This window comes from Anarhichas minor, unplaced genomic scaffold, assembly GCF_050575085.1.
Source record: "Anarhichas minor isolate MPS153535 unplaced genomic scaffold, ASM5057508v1 ptg000136l, whole genome shotgun sequence".
Classification (NCBI taxonomy): domain Eukaryota; kingdom Metazoa; phylum Chordata; class Actinopteri; order Perciformes; family Anarhichadidae; genus Anarhichas; species Anarhichas minor.
The window spans coordinates 14080345-14099142 of NW_027466582.1; the positions used below are offsets into that span (position 1 = coordinate 14080345).

Sequence of the window (18798 nt, forward strand, 5' to 3'; positions counted from 1 at the left end):
TGTTATTCTTCACACTCAACAATAAAAGGAGCTGACTCCAATGAACTTTTTCGCTTATTTTGAGTAAAACTTTAAAGTTTTTTTTATTATTTTTTATCCAGCTTTCTTGCCAGCATTTGTCCGTATTTATTTAGCCGACAGATGATATGTACAACACTCCGTTGAAGACACAACAATGTGTATGTAGAAGTTCTGTTCTATTTCTAACCTCTCTATCGGTTTCTCTTGCAGGCAGTATAAAGGGAGCGACAATAGTGGACGCTCTGGATACCCTCTACATCATGGAGATGTTTGAGGAGTTTGATGCTGCTACTGACTGGGTAGAGAAGAACCTCGACTTTAATGTGGTAAGAGTGTGTGTGTGTGTGTGTGTGTGTGTGTGTGTGTGTATGTGTGCATGCATTAAATAGTAAGCAGCAATAGACTACTGTATGGATCCATTAGACATGTTTTTGGCTCTTTGCCCCTCTGGATTTTATTGATAACGTTGTGGAAGCGCAATCGAAGTCAGTATTCTCATTTCCTGTCCACACACACACACACACACACACACACACACTTCTGTGATTCCTGGGGTAACGTGCATTGTCTTAAGATATGAAAAATGTTTTATAAACATATGTATGTTACGGTGGAGTCAAAGTGACGGTTTAGATTAAAACATCTGTGAACAACGGTTTCAATAACGTTGACACCACATTAAGGGCATTGTGGTCCATTAGCAGCAGAGCCCATTAGAAGCCTGCATAATTGTTTCTTACGATGCAATCATCCCGGCATCAGAAAATGACATTACGTTTTTATATCATGTCATTAAAGAAAATTTACAACATGAAATATTAAAACGCCCAGCAATTTTGAGCTTATTATGCTCATTAAATTATGTCTTTATTATACTAATAATCATGTGTTTATAATGCCTTACGAGCAATAGTTAGCGAATCATTTGATTAGTGTCTCTGGATCAAATACAATTTGAATATAATATTCTCGTACGTTTATCTTTCATTCTTGTTTAAAATGTGCTTCATCATTTTCAAATGCTGCTTTCAAATTGGGGTTCACTTTGTTATGAAGAGAAGATGTTCACTCAAATATCAATGACTTTTTAATCCAATTGCTGACCGTAGTTTATTTTAAGACTATATCATGAATACGATCAAACACCTGACGACTACAAAATCTTCAAAAATTCCAAATACAACAGCAAACCTGACGTCCAGGCTTGGTCTGGAAAGTGGCGTCTAGCGATAAATGTTATCCTGTATTTTTCTTTATTTTATTTCCAAAAGTTTTCTAACTAGTGATGTTTTTGTCCCTCCTCAAACTATATGCAAGTTGGAAGCAGATTCAGTTTTTAGTCCTCCGCATCTCAAAATGTTACAAACAGATTTGGCAGAAACTCAGCAGACAGGTGGTGATCTAGATTTTGGATTTACGCCAAACTGTGTGTTGCATTCAAGTGCTGGTGGGAAAGCATGTAGTCCAGGAAGTTGACTAATGAGCAGCATCATATGACAAACTATAAACAACAAGTTACACTCTATCTTTAAGTCTTTTTATGTGTATTACCACTGTAGCTGCTAAAATATATATATATATATATTTTTTTTCACCTCCAGTCATTTGGATGTCAGACGTTGTGTTGTATCTGTTGTTTTTCACATATCTTTGATTACATCATAAAGTCTTACGTCCAATAACTCCTGAACTTGAAAGGTCTTTCAAGGCTCCATTCTACCCTTGACGTCAATTATTCAAGTCTCAATTGACTGTATTATGGCAGAGGGTCGAGGCTTTGGCAAAATCAATTTAGTTGACTCACTCACTCACTCTCTCTCTCTCTCTCTCTCTCTCTCTCTCTCTCTCTCTCTCTCTCTCTTACACACAGACACACACACAAAACACTCAAAGTCCCAAATCCTACAAAATAGGCTCATTTTTAGTCTTTCTTCCAGTGCTTGTACCTCCATTCAAAACAGTGTTGAAGAACACCAGGATCAAATGCCAGGAGTTGAGTTTTCATTAAAACAACATTATGATTGATGTTTTAACTGCATGTCAAATTAATAAGAGCAGACAAGGACAAATTGCCTCCAAGTTACCATGTGACCGGTTGCTGATAATTAATGTAGCATTTAAAAAGCTGTTTTTTTTTTTCAGCGAGGTCTGGCGCTGTGCTCGCTCCACATAAAAAAAACACACCGGAGCTACATTACATCACTTCCAGCAAACTTCACAGAGAACAGGAGAACAGTTAGTGCAAAACAGCTGCCTGCTTGTGCCTCTAGTTCTAGTTCTAGTTGTTCTCAAATATCAAGTACTGGAGTCAAATACACCTTCAGATCAGATTTAAAGCTACTATATGGAATTTTCTGAAATGCTTGTTATTAATGACACCGGTGGCCATTCGGTGAACTGCACTTAACTGCGAGCACGCATCCTGGGCTTCGGCTCTTTACATTTCAATTATATATCCTATTTAGAAAAGCGTTACTATCTGTAATGTTCCTATATACTTTATCAGCTAAGGTAACGAAGCAACCGACGCCAGATTCAGGCCGTGTAGCTAAGTTACAGCCAGCTGGCTAACCATAGTCTTGTTGGTTAGTAAGTTACAATCATGGATCACGTTAGCCGGGGAATTCATTTGCCAAGCTAGCCAACTAACATATCCAATCGGATAGAATTTTGCTAGCCATAACGTTAGCAAGCAAGCAAGCTAAGGTTAGCCCGCTAGCTTTTAATGTAGCTTCGTAACGTTAGTTGATAAAGTCATTTGCAAACGGCGAGCTAGCCAATTTACGTCTGGATGAACTAGCTGATGTTATCAACTCTAGACGGTATTTTGCTACGTTAGCTACACACTATGGGAGCTGTAGCAGAGCTGGAGAGAGGCAAGGCACTCTGAAGCGTCCATAAACGTCTCAAACCCGCCCCGAGTCCTTTACATACATAGAAATCGGTCTACAGAAGGAAGGTCTCAGTTTTTAAGTTACATTCTGTTCACACATTGGCACTACAAAGCAATTAATACATGATAGTTGTAACATACTGTATATCGCCTCTAATCCCCCTTCCTGTACTGTATGCAAAACTGTGGATGTTTCAGCTCATTCCCATGTGGGGACTTGCCACGCCTGAGTTTTCCAGCGCCTCTGTAATCCCCTGTGCATAATCCTGCCTTATTTACAGTATTTACCAGCAGTCGTCCCGTCACTCAAACAGCATCGTCGCAGCATGAGGCCCATTGTTTTCTCATCTGCTCTGTTCGTCTGCTGCAGTAGCATAATACCGAGCCGTAAAGCTACCTTTGAGGCTCCACACTGCATATGCTTTAGGATAAGTGCTTTTTAATGGCCAGGCAGTTAAAGCACCTCGGGAAAGGATGATTTAAATCGATCAAGGTTTTTTTTATTATGTTACTAAAGAATCAGTAAGTAGTTTATAAAAACTAGATTGAGACATTCCTCCTCACTTACTTTGGAGGTTTTTATGAAAGATTTCAAAGGAAAAAATATCGTCTCTCATCTGACAGCGTGACGTGGAATCACACAACTCATGTTACGTCTTTTGAACAACTATAAACTTTTGCGACTCGAGTGAAATGGTCCAGGAAAGTAAGTCTTAAAACATTCTCGGAGAAGATTTAAAAGTCGAAGCCGCTGCGCCTGAGGTTAAAGGAGCCTTTAAAGGGATTTAGAGACACAGAAAGGAGGGATAAAAAGGAGACGGAAAAAGACAAAGGTTTGTTAAAACTAACAAAGGAGATGTTTTTTTTTTAGACTTATGAATACAGAAGTAGTGACAGTAGCCAGCAGTGTTTGTCTCTGGACACTTTGCCAGAAGACAGTAACAGTAACAGATGGAGAAAGGAGAGAATACAGATTCACTTGATGTTTTTATGCAACCTGTCTGCGTCAATACAACTGTCCCGAAGCAAAAGTGCACAAGTTCTGATGGCTTTGAATTGTCAGTGTACACACACACACACACACACACACACACACACACACACACACACACACACACGCACACACACCAACATACAGTACAATGACAGAAGTAGCCGTTGGAAGAAATGGTTCCACCAAACTTTTGTGCTGTTCATAACTGCTGTGTGGACCTTTTCTGCTGTGGACCTGCGGGGTAAAGACTAATGGATTGTATATTCCTAATGCAGAACAAAAACCTCTGCACCACACACTGATTGGTTCACACAGGAATTAAAGACTATCTCTGGAGAGGAGAGAAAGAGCTGCTGGCCAAAAAGTAAATTGCGCAATCATTAAGGTACAGAAATATCTTTTACGATAAATTACTGAATTTAATCTCATCGATCCAGCACTTTTGCGCTCAACCGGCCCCGCATGAGCCGGGGGGGAATTCAGCCAGCTTTCTGGACATTGCAGCTTCATTTTTTTGACCGTCAAAGAATAAATGGTTTTGTTACTATTGGGAATGTTTATCTAGATCTGATACAAAAACGGTACTGATGAATATGTAAGGATACGATACACTGCGATTCAAAGCCATTAGACATTATCTGCCGACGCTAGAGTCGCTATCCCTGTGCTGACTGAAGCCTTGGTTTTCTGATGCGTATCAGTTAACCTGCACACTCCTAGTTACTTATGAAAACAGTAGCTAGCATGACGTCAGCGTTGCCCTCTGCTCTTCTATGGCCAACGACTGAAAATCGTGTTTTTTCCCTTTTCATCTCGGACCTGACAAAATACGACCGCAGCTCCGACACCTCCCTCAGAGTCCCGCTGCAGGAGCCGCACAGGTCACACTGCCATTTATTTCTACACAAGCAGCGACGCAACGCCTTTAGATCTATTTAAAGGGAAAGAGCAAGAGCACGGGCTTCATAGCACTCCCGAGACTCCCTCTGTCATAACTCAAACACTCTGAAACACAACTCACGATCATGAGCTACAAAGGGTTGGAAAAGGGAAACTCATGAATTTCCTGTTATGAGAAAAATAGAGGTGTTGGTTGCTTTTTTGCCATTTTTTTATCAGCAAATACAGTTTGTCCAGTGGCATGTAACAAGTAGCCCCCACCCCAAAAAAAGATCATAAGATACACTTCCATCTAAAGAGGTCTACTCGGGCGATTATCTCATCGATTCATCTCGCCGTGGCCCTTAATTAGCGCTCTGTTAGGAAAAGGCCGCGCTCAGTCCGTTTCCTGTGCGCTCTGTAATGGATTTAATGTTTGCAACATCAGGGCACTTGACTCCTCGCCTGCCAACTTGCAGGAATGAGATAACGTCACACAACTGCTGACTCATGCGACTGCGGGGGTCACTGTCCAACAGTTTTAAAGCAGTGATGGTCGCTAAAAGCAGACGCTGCAGGAAGAAGCGCTGCAGCCGTTTGCTCAAAAGTGCTGCGAGTATAAAGCTGGAGTGTTTGGGCTTCACTCTTCATTTAAACGGCACTCCGAGACAGCAGGTAGAAATAATTGTCCTTTCGCATTTCAGCGCGTTGTGGGGGAAATGATTACATTTTAATTAGGAAGAATTAGCAACACAATCTAACTACTCAATCAGCCGTGCAGACTTGGGGGGCGGCGGATGACGGGACACATTTTGTCTGGCATTTAATTTGTTTTTCCGCCGGACGGACTCTATTGTCCTATCTCTGGCCGACAGCAGTGACTTATGAGAGCTGTCAGTCAAGCACAAAAACTTCATCTGACTCAGGAATCTGTTCATAAAGACGCAGAGGGAGGGGGGAGGGGGGGGGGAGCTTCATTGTTCTGTTGCTGAGACAAATGGCTTTACAAACTTACATTTTTTTGTCATTATTTGTCCCATTCCCTCTGCCAAGAACTGTCTGGAAATGAAGGCATTGTATTTTTCGATGCGGTGCACTTTATCACTGCCATTTACGGCAATGTTTGGTATCTGGGGATTTTGTTTTTTTAACTTTGGAGGACGTGAAGCCCTTCACTGCTCTGTGACAGATTGGAATAAGAGCGCCCAACAAGCGGCCTTTATACTTCATCAGCATTTTCTTATTTTTATAAACACTTTAAAAATCTGCTGATCAACCACAGGACAGAACAACTCAAAGTTTGGCACTTACATCGATGACTGTTTCTCAGTGTCTACAGCCGTGCTGTGTTTGGGCTCAGTGGTGCTCGGAGCTAAATGTTAACGGCCGCATGCTAACATGCTTACAAGGACGAATCTAGCGCGCTGATGTCCAGCCACTACGATGCTACCGCGTTCATCCTCTTACTGTAGCTTTTTCAACATCTGCTAGTTTGCACTAAACACAAAGTATAGCTGAGGCTCATGGGAATATCAATACTTGTGGATGAAAAGTTGAAGGGGCTGTGATTACAAATCCTTATTTGGGAATCATGAATGTTTGCGCAACATTTCATGGGAGCTGTTTTATTTTGTGATGGTCACCAAAACACCCCGGATGCAGAATTTAAAGCTACTCATGCAGTGCAGGTATCCACTGCTCAATACACTGTAAAAAAACATGCACAATGCACAAACCCTGCACACATGCACATTGCTAATATGTCGCCAGCCACTTCGTCGAAACACTCCATTCCTCATTGTTTCATTCATGGCAGGTCTCGGTTCTAAACCAGCCCGAATGTAAATTTTAACAGTATTAACGGTTTGCTGCTACAATCCAAAAATATCTGTAAATATCCCCCAAAAGCGAAACAGGACCCAGGAACATTTCTGTCTTGAGTTTGTGTTTTCCTGTTTCACAGTTTGTGGGTGGATGCATTTGTATTCATGGGTAGCACTTCTGTAAGTGTTCCCTCCTCTCATATTTCTTGTCTTTGTTCCCCGCTGCAGAATGCAGAGGTGTCTGTGTTTGAGGTGAACATCCGGTTCGTTGGCGGACTGCTGTCCGCCTACTACCTGTCTGGGAAAGAGGTAAGAAACACACAACGAAGCCTCCTGTGGAGCTTTCTCATGAGTGGGAGGGATGGCGGAGATTGAGTGATCGAATGGGTGCTTTTATATCCTCAAAATCTTAAGTAATATCCCCTTCAACAGCTCGTACAGATTAATGTATCCCATTAGCGGGTGCCAAGATAAGTTCTCTATTTAAGTATGGGTCTGTTGCTCTTTTAGTTCGATACCAATTAGGGTTGAACACACTGTGTGTACTTGAAGATGGCCGCCCTGAAATGTTGTTCCTCTTAGTTCTTGAATTATGTGGTGGATGCGCATAGGTTAAGGATACAGCAATGTTATTTTTGGGGAAAAAAACTCGATAGAGTTATCGTGTTCTTTCGGTTTTTTTCCCCCCCACAGGAATGTCCTTGAATGTTGGCAGGATCTTTGATAAAACCAAGGTTGCCTCAGTCAGATATTGAGGACCGACCACTGTTGTACTTTTAAAAGACTTCATTTTTTGAAGTACGAGAGAAAAGAAAGGTGGTACTCCATCGGCCTCGGGGTGGAAGACTATGTCCTGAAGTGTGGAAATATTCCTCCAGGCCTCGCTTTGTATTCAGATAACAGAGAGATTCAGCGGGTCTTCTCGCTTTCCTCATAGCACCAGTCCAGCCCTCTGTGCGAGTGAATATGTGAATCGACTTAGTGACAAGCGGCTGTGAAAATGACATCAGCAGGGTATTGCATTCAGATCCTCTTCCACTCTGAGGTTTTGTGTTAAACTCACGTTTCCTTAACATCTTCTCTCCTTTGTCTTTTAACTACACCACTCAGACTCTTAATTTGTGATAAGACCCCACCAAAGAATTTTTAAAACATTCATATAAACAATTAAAAACTAGTACCTGCAAAGTATTTTTTTGAAAACAGAAAGATCTTCAGTCTATTTCTGTTTCTCGACTGATATCACAAGAGGGATTACGCTCCGAGTCACTTTTATCTTCACTGCTGTCGACACTTCTGCTGCAATCTGTACTTTAATACACACACACACACACACAAACACACACACACTGTCCTAATCTACACCATCATCGTAGCGGTGAGCGAACCGGAGTTGTGAGGCTAAGTGCTTCTTTATTAGCAGGGAGAGAGTGCGGGCAGGAGTCGCACTGGGAGTTCTCCGGTAGCAAAACCCATTTCCCACCTCCAATGAGCGTTTGTAGCGCTTCACTACACACACACACACACACACACACACACACACACACACACACACACACACACACACACACACACACACACGCACAATCTGGAGGAACACTCTTTCTGATTTGCCATGTGCTGCATGTGACGGCTTAATTTTGGCAACGATAATAGAGACGCTAACAAGAACAGTAATTGTTATTTAAAGAAAGCTCAGAAAAGCAACGTAAAATGGGAATTGTTAACAAGTTCAAAGTTGTTTTAAGCTATATATAAGACTAAAGAATGGAATACATCAGTGTCTCTCCGGAGAGTGAACTCGGGTTGAATTCTTTGCTTGAAGAATAAACTCTATTGCATCAAACTGAGTCTGATTCCAGTGCTTTCTTCAAACACCATCGGCCCATTTCCACTCATTCCCTGCCAGATTGTCAGCGTTGCTTTATGCCTTTTGTTTTCCTGCTCTTTGTACTCTGTGACCTGTGACCTGGAGTCTTAATCTGAGCCCTGCAACCTGTTTATTGAAGCCTGTATCTGTACCTGCCTGTCTGCCCCATTCTGGTTATTACCGGGGGATTTCTGGATCACTTCTGTTTGGACTTTCAGTGAGCTTAGATATCTTCACCTGGTCAATCAATCATTGAACTGCATTTGATTCCTCCTCCCCTCTGCTGCCTGAATTAGTGAATCAGCAGTTTGCTTCAGCTCCTTTCTCTCTTAGAGTCTTTGGTTTTACTGTTATGGTTCAAACTCACTGCTCTCATTATTGTGATTTCCACCCATTTCTAGTCCAAAACCCTCAGATAAACCGAGTGTCCACTCCCTGCCCAGCTCCAAACGTAACGTACAGTTAGTCACGAGCTGGTGAACGTAGTGAGAAGAGCATTCAGCTGCTAAGGAGCCAGATATTTTCCTGAGTTGGAGTTGGAGTTGTTGAAAACTAAATATTGAATTTATATTAATCTGGTCATTTGCAGCCAATCATTATTTATAACTGCTGGACTGTGTAGGAGGAGACCAGTCTGTTGATGCGGCTGAATTCTTGGGCACTCAATGTTAGTCCTACATTACTAACGCTCACTTATGCGTGAAACTTAAGAAAATAACTGAGAAATTAAATTTCAGATGCGATCCAGTGACCTTTTCATTGCTGTGACGAGCCCATTCATCAGGAATTCAGAAGAAGTATACAACTGTATTTAAGGTCAATGTAACCAAACATTATGCATCCTCATCTGGCTCAGAGTCCAAGGCCTCAGTCCTGCTTTAAACGCTCGTTTCCCTCTGTTTTATAAAGTATTTCTCTAAAAATAAGAGCTCCTGTCTCTAACCTAAAATACCATTTGGAACTTCTTTTATGACGTAACATTGATCATTTTATTCATCAGCTTCAGTTTTATTAAAACTACCACTCCAACAGATTCCAGACAGAATAGATAAGGTCGTGTTCACTGCAGCCACACTTCATGAAAACTCTATATTTAAGTGTGCCGTAAATATATTTAGCAGTGAGGCTGCAACTAAAAGGTGTTTCTGATCATTTTCAGGATTAATTGATTAATTTGGTTTATAAAATGTCGGTTGTTTTATCCAACTAAAAGTATGAAACCGGAAGAACTTCACATAAAGACAATAGAGAAAGAAAAGTCTTGTTTAAAAAGACATCTGAAGTGTGCGATGAGTGTGAAACTCTGCAGTCACTCTTAGTTCCTTTTCTTTTTCTTCTTTCATGAGAGTCACTCAGTCGGAGAGCTTCTCCTGTATTGCGTGGGAGCCTTGAGAGGTCGCTCTCCTTCAGCTGCAGGTCAGGGTCCCCTGAAGGATGGAGGAGGCAGATGGATGGCTGATTGGTGGCCTCGGAGCACTGGAGGCTGTTGATGGACAAGATGACTGAGTGTTGCCTGTGGTGTGCCTCTGGATGACCGATGATTTCGGGGTTTAAAGACTGCTGGGTGGCGCTGAAGGCTTTTCTCGTGGTAAAAGAACAAACGGCGTCAGTGCCTGCTGGCTCTAGGGACTTTAAATAGCTTGTTTTGACCAACCAGCAGTCCAAAAGGTGGAACTGGGTACATTGTTGTTTGGAAGATAAATGAATTAATCCATTATCAAAATAGTTTAGAGTCTTCTATGATCATCATCTATATTATTATTTGTTTGTCTTGCTTCCACGGCAGGTAAACCACAATCTGAATATGCACACTTGGTCAAACCGGTGAAATCCATTTTGGGTTTTATTAGATGAGCACTCCACTTCTCTTCTTTCACATGCTGCAGCTCAACATGTGAAACCAGCGCTTTTGGAAGCCCACTCCTGATAAAAGCTCTTGCGCACAAAGTGGAGCTGTACTGCAGCTACTTTCTGTGGCCACATATTTTTATAATAAAACAGACTAATTGAACAACGCTCGGGCATTATGTAACTCCACATTTGGAGTGGGCCTATCTATTAGAGGAGACTGTACCTGACCTGCTGAGAGACCAGCTGGAATACACCATAAAATGCAGGTGCAAACAGGTAAAGATCTGAAAGGGTTGATTGTTTGTTTGTATCTGTGTTTTTGAATGGCAGTAACGGATTTAAATTGGAAGCACTAAAAGCATCCGAAGTGTCAGTTGAAGCTCTTAAAGTATTTAAAGTGAAGAGCTGGAAACAGCCACCTTGCTGTTGAAGGCTGGAAGTCAGAGGGGTGGAGGTCTATCGCCACAGGAGTTAAAGGGGTGTTTGAGACGGGCAGAAGGAGCAGGTCGAGGGCATCACTGTCTCTCTCTCTCCGGGTCGGTCCTAGTCGGGCTCTGGCTCAAAGAGATTCAGTACGAGTACAGCTGGAACTGGCTGTATGCAACATCATCGGCTAAGGAAGAGAAGGACCGCAGCAAGGTAAACAGTGTACGGAGAGATGAATAAAATGAAAAGGCTTCCCGTTCCCTTACTAATCAAAGCGAAGTGCTTCAAGGAGGGAAGAACAGAGACGCGACAGACGGCAGCAAGAATGAAAGACAGAAAAGGGAAGGAGGAAGGAAGATATTGTCTGGGAAGAGAAGGGGAAACCTGAAAGAAGTGTGGAAGAAGGGGACGATTGACGGAAGAAAGGAATTAAAAAGGAGCAAAGGAAGAAAGTTGATACTCATCTTTATTGTGTACCGTTTTTGCAGTAAGTTCTTTACTAACCGGGAGAATATAGTACCTGTTCTACGTTAATCAAAAACTACAACTTTTTACATCCGCTGCCAGAATGAATTTATATTTATAGTATATTTGAACATTGTGAACGAACTATATTGTCATGACCTTCGCAGAATAATTGTGTGCTGTGGATTTAGGATACAGCTAGGAAGTTAAACATGAATTAGGGATTAAGAAAAATGGAAATTAAAAAAAGGAATTAGATAAAAAGGGAACTCATCATTTTTCCGATGAATGTTTCAGTTTTCCTCTTTCACAGGCTGAAGTTGAACCTGTAGAACCGGTGCTTGAGAGACAGAGAGCGAGAGAACAAAAGGAATAAGGGAAGATTGGAAGAAATCAAGGCAGGAAGCAATACAACATATACATACAGTTGTGTGAAAAAGTGTTTGCCCCCTTCCTGATTTCTTATTTGTGTTTGTCACACTTAAATATTTCAGATCATCAAACAAATTTAAATATTAGACAAAGATAACACAAGTAAACACAAAATGCAGTTTTTAAATGAAGGTTTTTATTATTAAGGGGGGAAAAAAATCCAAACCTACATGGCTCTGTGTGAAAAAGTGATTGCCCCCCCTGTTAAAACATAAATTAACTTTGGTTTATCACATCTTTGGAAAGCAGAGGTCAATTTCTCTAGCCACACCCAGGCCTGATTACTGCCACACCTGTTCTCAATCAAGAAATCACTTAAATAGGACCTGCCTGACAAAGTGAGGTAGACCAAAAGATCCTCAAAAGCTAGACATCATGCTGCGATCCAAAGAAATTCAGGAACAAATGAGAAACAAAGTAATTGAGATCTATCAGTCTGGAAAAGGTTACAAAGCCATTTCTAAAGCTTTGGGACTCCAGCGAACCACAGTGAGAGCCATTATCCACAAATGGCGAAAACATGGAACAGTGGTGAACCTTCCCAGGAGTGGCCGGCCGACCAAAATTATCCCAAGAGCGCAGCGGCGACTCATCCAAGAGGTCACAAAAGACCCCAGAACAACATCCAAAGAACTGCAGGCCTCACTTGCCTCAATTAAGGTCAGTGTTCATGACTCCACCATAAGAAAGAGACTGGGCAAAAATGGCCTGCATGGCAGAGTTCCAAGACGAAAACCACTGCTGAGCAAAAAGAACATAAAGGCTCGTCTCAGTTTTGCCAGAAAACATCTTGATGATCCCCAAGACTTTTGGGAAAATACTCTGTGGACTGACGAGACAAAAGTTGAACTCTTTGGAAGGTGTATGTCCCATTACATCTGGTGTAAAAGTAACACGGCATTTCAGAAAAGGAACATCATACCAACAGTAAAATATGGTGGTGGTAGTGTGATGGTCTGGGGCTGTTTTGCTGCTTCAGGACCTGGAAGACTTGCGGTGGTAAATGGAACCATGAATTCTGCTGTCTACCAAAAAATCCTGAAGGAGAATATCCGGCCATCTGTTCGTGACCTCAAGCTGAAGCGCACTTGGGTTCTGCAGCAGGACAATGATCCAAAACACACCAGCAAGTCCACCTCTGAATGGCTTAAGAAAAACAAAATGAAGACTTTGGAGTGGCCTAGTCAAAGTCCCGACCTGAATCCGATTGAGATGCTGTGGCATGACCTTAAAAAGGCGGTTCATGCTCGAAAACCCTCCAATGTGGCTGAATTACAACAATTCTGCAAAGATGAGTGGGCCAAAATTCCTCTACAGCGCTGTAAAAGACTCATTGCCAGTTATCACAAACGCTTGATTGCAGTTGTTGCTGCTAAGGGTGGCCCAACCAGTTATTAGGTTATTTCACTTTTTCACACAGGGCCATGTAGGTTTGGATTTTTTTTTTTCCTTAATAATAAAAACCTTCATTTAAAAACTGCATTTTGTGTTTACTTGTGTTATCTTTGTCTAATATTTAAATTTGTTTGATGATCTGAAACATTTAAGTGTGACAAACATGCAAAAAAATAAGAAATCAGGAAGGGGGCAAACACATTTCACACAACTGTATGTGTATAATCACATTAAACACACTAAAACCCTCAAGTCATTCCTTCATCAAGTGATTGTAATGCGTACAATTCAAATTACAGTGAGCAAGAATCAACTAATCCTTGCTGTGAAGATCTGCATTTAAAATCCCCCGTCATTCATGTGAAGAGGAGGATTTCATCCTCCATCCAAACCCTTAATTCTGGAATGATTATAATGAACAATGCCGATGCTTGATTGTGATGAAAACTAATCCCACTCTCCTTTAGTTGTGTGTGACAGAGTAATCTGGTGATGGCATGGATGAGTGTCCCAGCTGCCCCCCTCATCCCTTAGAACGACGTAGATTAAAGTGAAAATCCTGTCTGTGGGAAGCCACAGCAGAGGCTCCATGCTCAGGTGTCTTATGGACCTCCTTCAGACACGGCAATGCAAAGAAACCGTGACGGGGATTTTGTTTATCTAAATAACAAATAAAGGGTTTGAGGAGCAGACAGATTTAAGAGCATGAACCGCGGACATAATTCATGATCCCATTGTCTTCTTTGTCAGCTAACTCTGACCTTTCTTGCTCATGAAATGATACATGCAAGACTAAAATGTAGGAACGTTGCTGCTTACTGCTGGTAGATAATGAGCGGCCGTTGGCGAACGACACCGCTCTATGCGGCGCGCTTGTAATTGCGGTCGGCTTTCATCTGGAGGAACAGAAACTGGCTCTCTTTGCCACTGGACCACTGGACAGATCTGCGCTTGACTGATTTGGTTTGGCACACTTTGGTGGTTTTCCGTGGCACGGGGGGGCGACAGGAATTAGCTGAACTTGAGGTTCCTGTTGCCAGGCCTTAATGAGTCTCCTTCTTCACTGTCAGTGATTGATCAGATGGCACAAGAAGCCTTCACTGCCTGGGCTCAGGACAGGACAGCGCAGCACCACTTTGCCAATTCCTTCTGCGAGTTTATCGGTTTCCATTAAGATAGTATTTCTCCTAGTTATATATTTACAAACCTCAGCTCACTGTGATCTACAACCAGGCAGGCATTCATCTGTCGCTGTTATACTTGGCCTTCATGATAAAATCATGCAATTACTGATTACTAATACGGTTTGAAATGGACTGTGAGTGGACTTTTGAAGGGTTCCTTGAAGCTTGCAGAACTGATTAGGATTCAGTCTCACCAGTGATTTCAGGGTCATTAAAAGACACTCGTGCGCCCGCTGCTGCAGCCTCATGTGATTAGACTTTGATGAGACGCCAAGCAGGCACGTCAACATCTCCTTAAGAGGATCCCATGTGTTGTTTTGCCTGGCGTTCATGGTCCATGTAGTATGACATAAAAGCAGCTTTAATTAAACACAACGAGAGAGGAGGAGAGATCAATGCAGAGAAACCAGGGGGGCGGATTGTGACTGACAGGCTCACAGAGAAGGTGAACCAGCAGGAGTCTTGATGTACTCAGTGTTTTGATATCTCGCTGCGCCATATGGCTGACTGGGAGGTAACTTGAGGGTAACTTGAGCAGTGCTGGTGGCAGCTTTGTTAAGATTTCATGAAAGTAAGGAGCAGCCAGATTTCCCTTCCTTATATATAATATGTGTCCACCTCTAGCTCTACATGGAGGTGTTCAAAAATACCCAGCACCCCTCTGGAACTACATAATAATGTTCTTAATGAGGGACCGTGACTCAACAAAAAATCTAATCTGTGTGCAACTTTACCAAAGAGTACCAAGAGTACATGTCTGATTTTTTTTATTATTTTTTTTGTGTAAATTATAGGAGGGGAAACGGTGTCTGACACGTTGAAATGTGTTCTGTGTCAGTTTCCCTCATTTGTCCTCAATTAACATGCATCACACTGTAATTAGACAGAGCCTAAAAACAACAACAACCCAGAATCCACATGCACATGTGCCTGGAGAGCCCTCCGCACAAACGGCATCTGGAGGCTGCGCTGAGAACACCAAATATGTGACGTGTGAGGGAATTATCAGAGAGGCGTGAAGAAAGAGGAATGTGCTTCCAGCTCTGGGCCAAGCGGCTCCGATAACGGGGAAACTACAGCGTGAAGAGAAGACAATGTGTACGACAATAGGTGGATGGTTGGCATGAGAAAGTGGTTTTTACATTGACGGGGGGGGGGGGATGACTTAGTAAGATGAGGATTGAGTGAGACAGGAAAGCTGCAGGGGAATAGCACGCACGCTGTAGTCTTTCTCAACTCTTGACCTTCTTTCTAGTCTACAGCATTAGTTTCTATTTGCAACGTTAAAGATCCGTTAAAAAAAAAAAAAAAAAGAGATAACATTAACAGAATTTGAGGAGGTTACAGTGTTGACGTTATTTAAAAAATGTCTATGTTTTGTGTTGCAGAGGTATAGTCCAGAATTAGCATGCTAACCAGCTAGCCTCGGCCCGTCTTGTCTTTGTTTTGACCTGCCGAGGGACTACAGACACGAATTGCCTTAAAGCTATGATCTGGTGCATCAAATAGTGACATTTATGTTTTAAACTGTACATGATCCTTTCTATTTTTTTATTTTTTTTATCTAGAATTTAGACATTTGGACTGTATGGAGCCAGAAATAGAGGTGAAATGCCGCACCCTATTTCTTTGGAGCGCGTGTCTCGGGGGTTGGTCATCAAAGTAATTGATTATCGCTTTTCAGTGTACATACAAGAGGCTCCTCTTAATCCTCAGCTTGAACTGAGCGTAGGGTGGACACCTACAGGCGGAATGGCACAAGCACACACGAGACACAAACTCAGGCATGCATGAACAGAGCGGCAGCCGAGAGCGACCCTCGGTGACGGACCGCCTCCCGAGGCCGCGATGTCTAATCAGACACCCATCGAGCGTGACACACGCACATCCGCAGCTCTCTATTTACTCCGTCCCACTTCATTGTGCAGCCGCTGGATAGCGGCGAAGAATAGAGGAAGAAAAAAAAAAAAGGATAGAAAGCTGGATGAATATCTTGACATTGAACTGCTTGTTTCTTTCATCCTCTTCCAGACAGGGTTGGGGGTTTGATTTCCATTGGGACCCGTTATGCAAAAAATACATGCAAGCCGAGCGTAGCACTGTAGATTACTTTAGACTTAAAAGCATCCACCAAATGGTGAAATCTTGTACGATTGTCATAAAAGTTTCTTGTTCACAAATATGGAAAAAAAATAGTTCCTCCCCTTGTTCTTGAGGATTCTGTTTGGATGTTTTAAGGACGTCCTGGAACATGCGACTTCGGATGAATGGATGACTTCAAACTGCACATACTAGCACTGACTATATCTACGTCCATAGACCGGTGGTGACCTGTCGAGAGTGTGTGTGTACGTTGTGGTGGGGATCGGCTCCGGTCCTTCCATGTTCCTGAAAAGAACTACAAAGAGACTCTGTAGACAGATGGATCTGTGGGAGATTTCCCTCCTTTGCTTCAGTTTTTACCTTGTGGAAGAACAATGCAGTTAAAACCCAGGAGGCCCCAGATACCCACACTGAGATGTCTAAAAATGTGAGTGTGGGAGTGAGAATGTAATTCAAAAGACATACAGGAAATAAAAAATGAGCCCAAGGTTTTCCGACAAGGTTTCGCAGCAAATTGAAAAAAAGCTCTGACTTCTAGAGGTTGACAGTTAAGAGTCTGCTCTGTCAACAAGATGTAGATGTGGTTGGACTGCACAGTATATACATGATGATGTAAAAACAACAGTCGGACATCACACCCACTCGCGATTGGCCAGCTGTGCAGGGTTTTCATACTCCTCTCTTTCTTTTCATTTGTTACGCAACTATTTCTGTGTGTGCACAACAGAGTACAACGGTATGAATGTTTTCCAGGAGAGACTGTCTGAAAATGTTATCCCCATATTGAAATATATCACACCCCCCCCCCCCCCCATAGTGGCCAGCTTCCCAGCATAGCCCATAATTCCCATCTCCTGATTGCATGTTTTTATTGAATACGATCGACTGTTTATTTCAAACTGCGTAATCAATCCGCGGTTCATAGCCGAACTGTTTGATCACGGATCAACCACGGTCTGTTACACCGCGACCCTGCGTGCTTTCATAATTTGGATGGATTTAGTATGAATGGATGGATCCATCTATATTAAGCTATTTAAGGAACTTTCTATCAATACCTGGCTCTGCTACAGACGCACTCTCTCACAGACGGGGGCAAGCTCATCGACACAAAGCCGCCCGCAGTGTAATCCCATCCCGGACCTCTGGCACTGCAGGTCAGCACAACAACCTGCACTACTGACCACGGAAAGCTTAGCCAAACGTACACACACACACACACACACATGTTGTCGCAGCGTGCTGGGCGGAGCCGACAGAAAGCTGTCTTCAGGAAATTCCTTTCACTCAGTGAGAAAATTGGCTTTGCTGGAGGGACAAAAAGGGAAAAACAACCGCCCCCCTCCCTTTCCCCCTTTGAGCCATCTCTGATATCCTCCTGCTGTGCCCGAGTAAAGCGCCTTACATATATCCACACACATTCACGCACACACACACACACACACACGGCCAAGTAAAGGTTATTTACCAACCGTGGAGAATGAATTTTCTGGATATCTATCCTAATCTCTTTTTAGACCGGTCTAATCTGTTCTGAGGAGCCGGAGCAGGGCTACAGGCGGAAGGAGGAGGATTGAGGAGCGAGAGGAGGAAATAGTGGAGTCTGACCAATGTGATGCACACGGTCACGCCGTCCTTTACTGCTGATATGCTGAGTGGAACAGAGTGTAAAATTCTATAGCATGTTCACGAGTCAGCTGTCCCGGTACATGCTGGGATGTTTCTCTACATGCCTACCGTGTGACGCAATAATATAATTTCAAAGAAACTATTATTTTTAGGTTTACACCAAAATAATTGAAAAAAATATTTATTTGTGCTTCAATTCAAATAAGAGACTGCATTAGAGTATAATGGGTCCGAATATGGCAAAATATGCCCGTTATATTATCCTACTGTAGGGCTCAATATAATGCTGGTTTTGTTTGAACAGTCAAAAAAAAACATAATAAAATGTTTATGAAGTGCAGTACAGGGAAGCAAAAAAACACCAATGTTTGCAAATGTGCAGAAATCAATAAATCGTTTCACCACCGTTGTATGTTCCATGCCAGAAATGATGCATTTAAATACCGTAAATTGAAGTGATGGCCATCAAAAATTCATCAGGTTTAATTAAAGGAGTGCAAGGTGCCCTGTGTCTCTATTATTATGATTATTATTATTATTATGATTATTATTATTGTTGATACAAACAAAGGCTGGTCTTTGTAGTGTCCCTAAGAGTACGAAGCACATATCCCAGTAGCTTCAAAGAGTACATCCAGTCTGAAATAGAGTTCTGTGTTCCTAGAGTCAGGGGAACGTCTGTCTGCAGAGGCCACAATGAACAAGTCACTGTCGGGGTTTAGTCTGTGTTGTAACACGACTCAAGTCCAACAAAATAGGAATGAAAGAAAAGAGATGCCATCAAAGCTAGAGACAGTTGGTGGTTTTGTATGGAAATGGGGAGAGCTTCACTG

At 42.3% G+C, this 18798-nt stretch overlaps 1 protein-coding gene across 1 annotated transcript in view; it reads left to right on the forward strand.

The window, feature by feature from the left end:
* The window catches only part of man1a1 (mannosidase, alpha, class 1A, member 1), a 128843-nt gene that overhangs the window by 45127 nt on the left and 64918 nt on the right, over positions 1-18798 (forward strand). Inside the window, exons 3-4 of the mRNA XM_076083831.1 lie at positions 232-347; positions 6839-6919. Of these exons, the coding sequence (XP_075939946.1) occupies positions 232-347; positions 6839-6919 (197 nt within the window). The remainder of the gene's footprint in view (positions 1-231; positions 348-6838; positions 6920-18798) is intronic.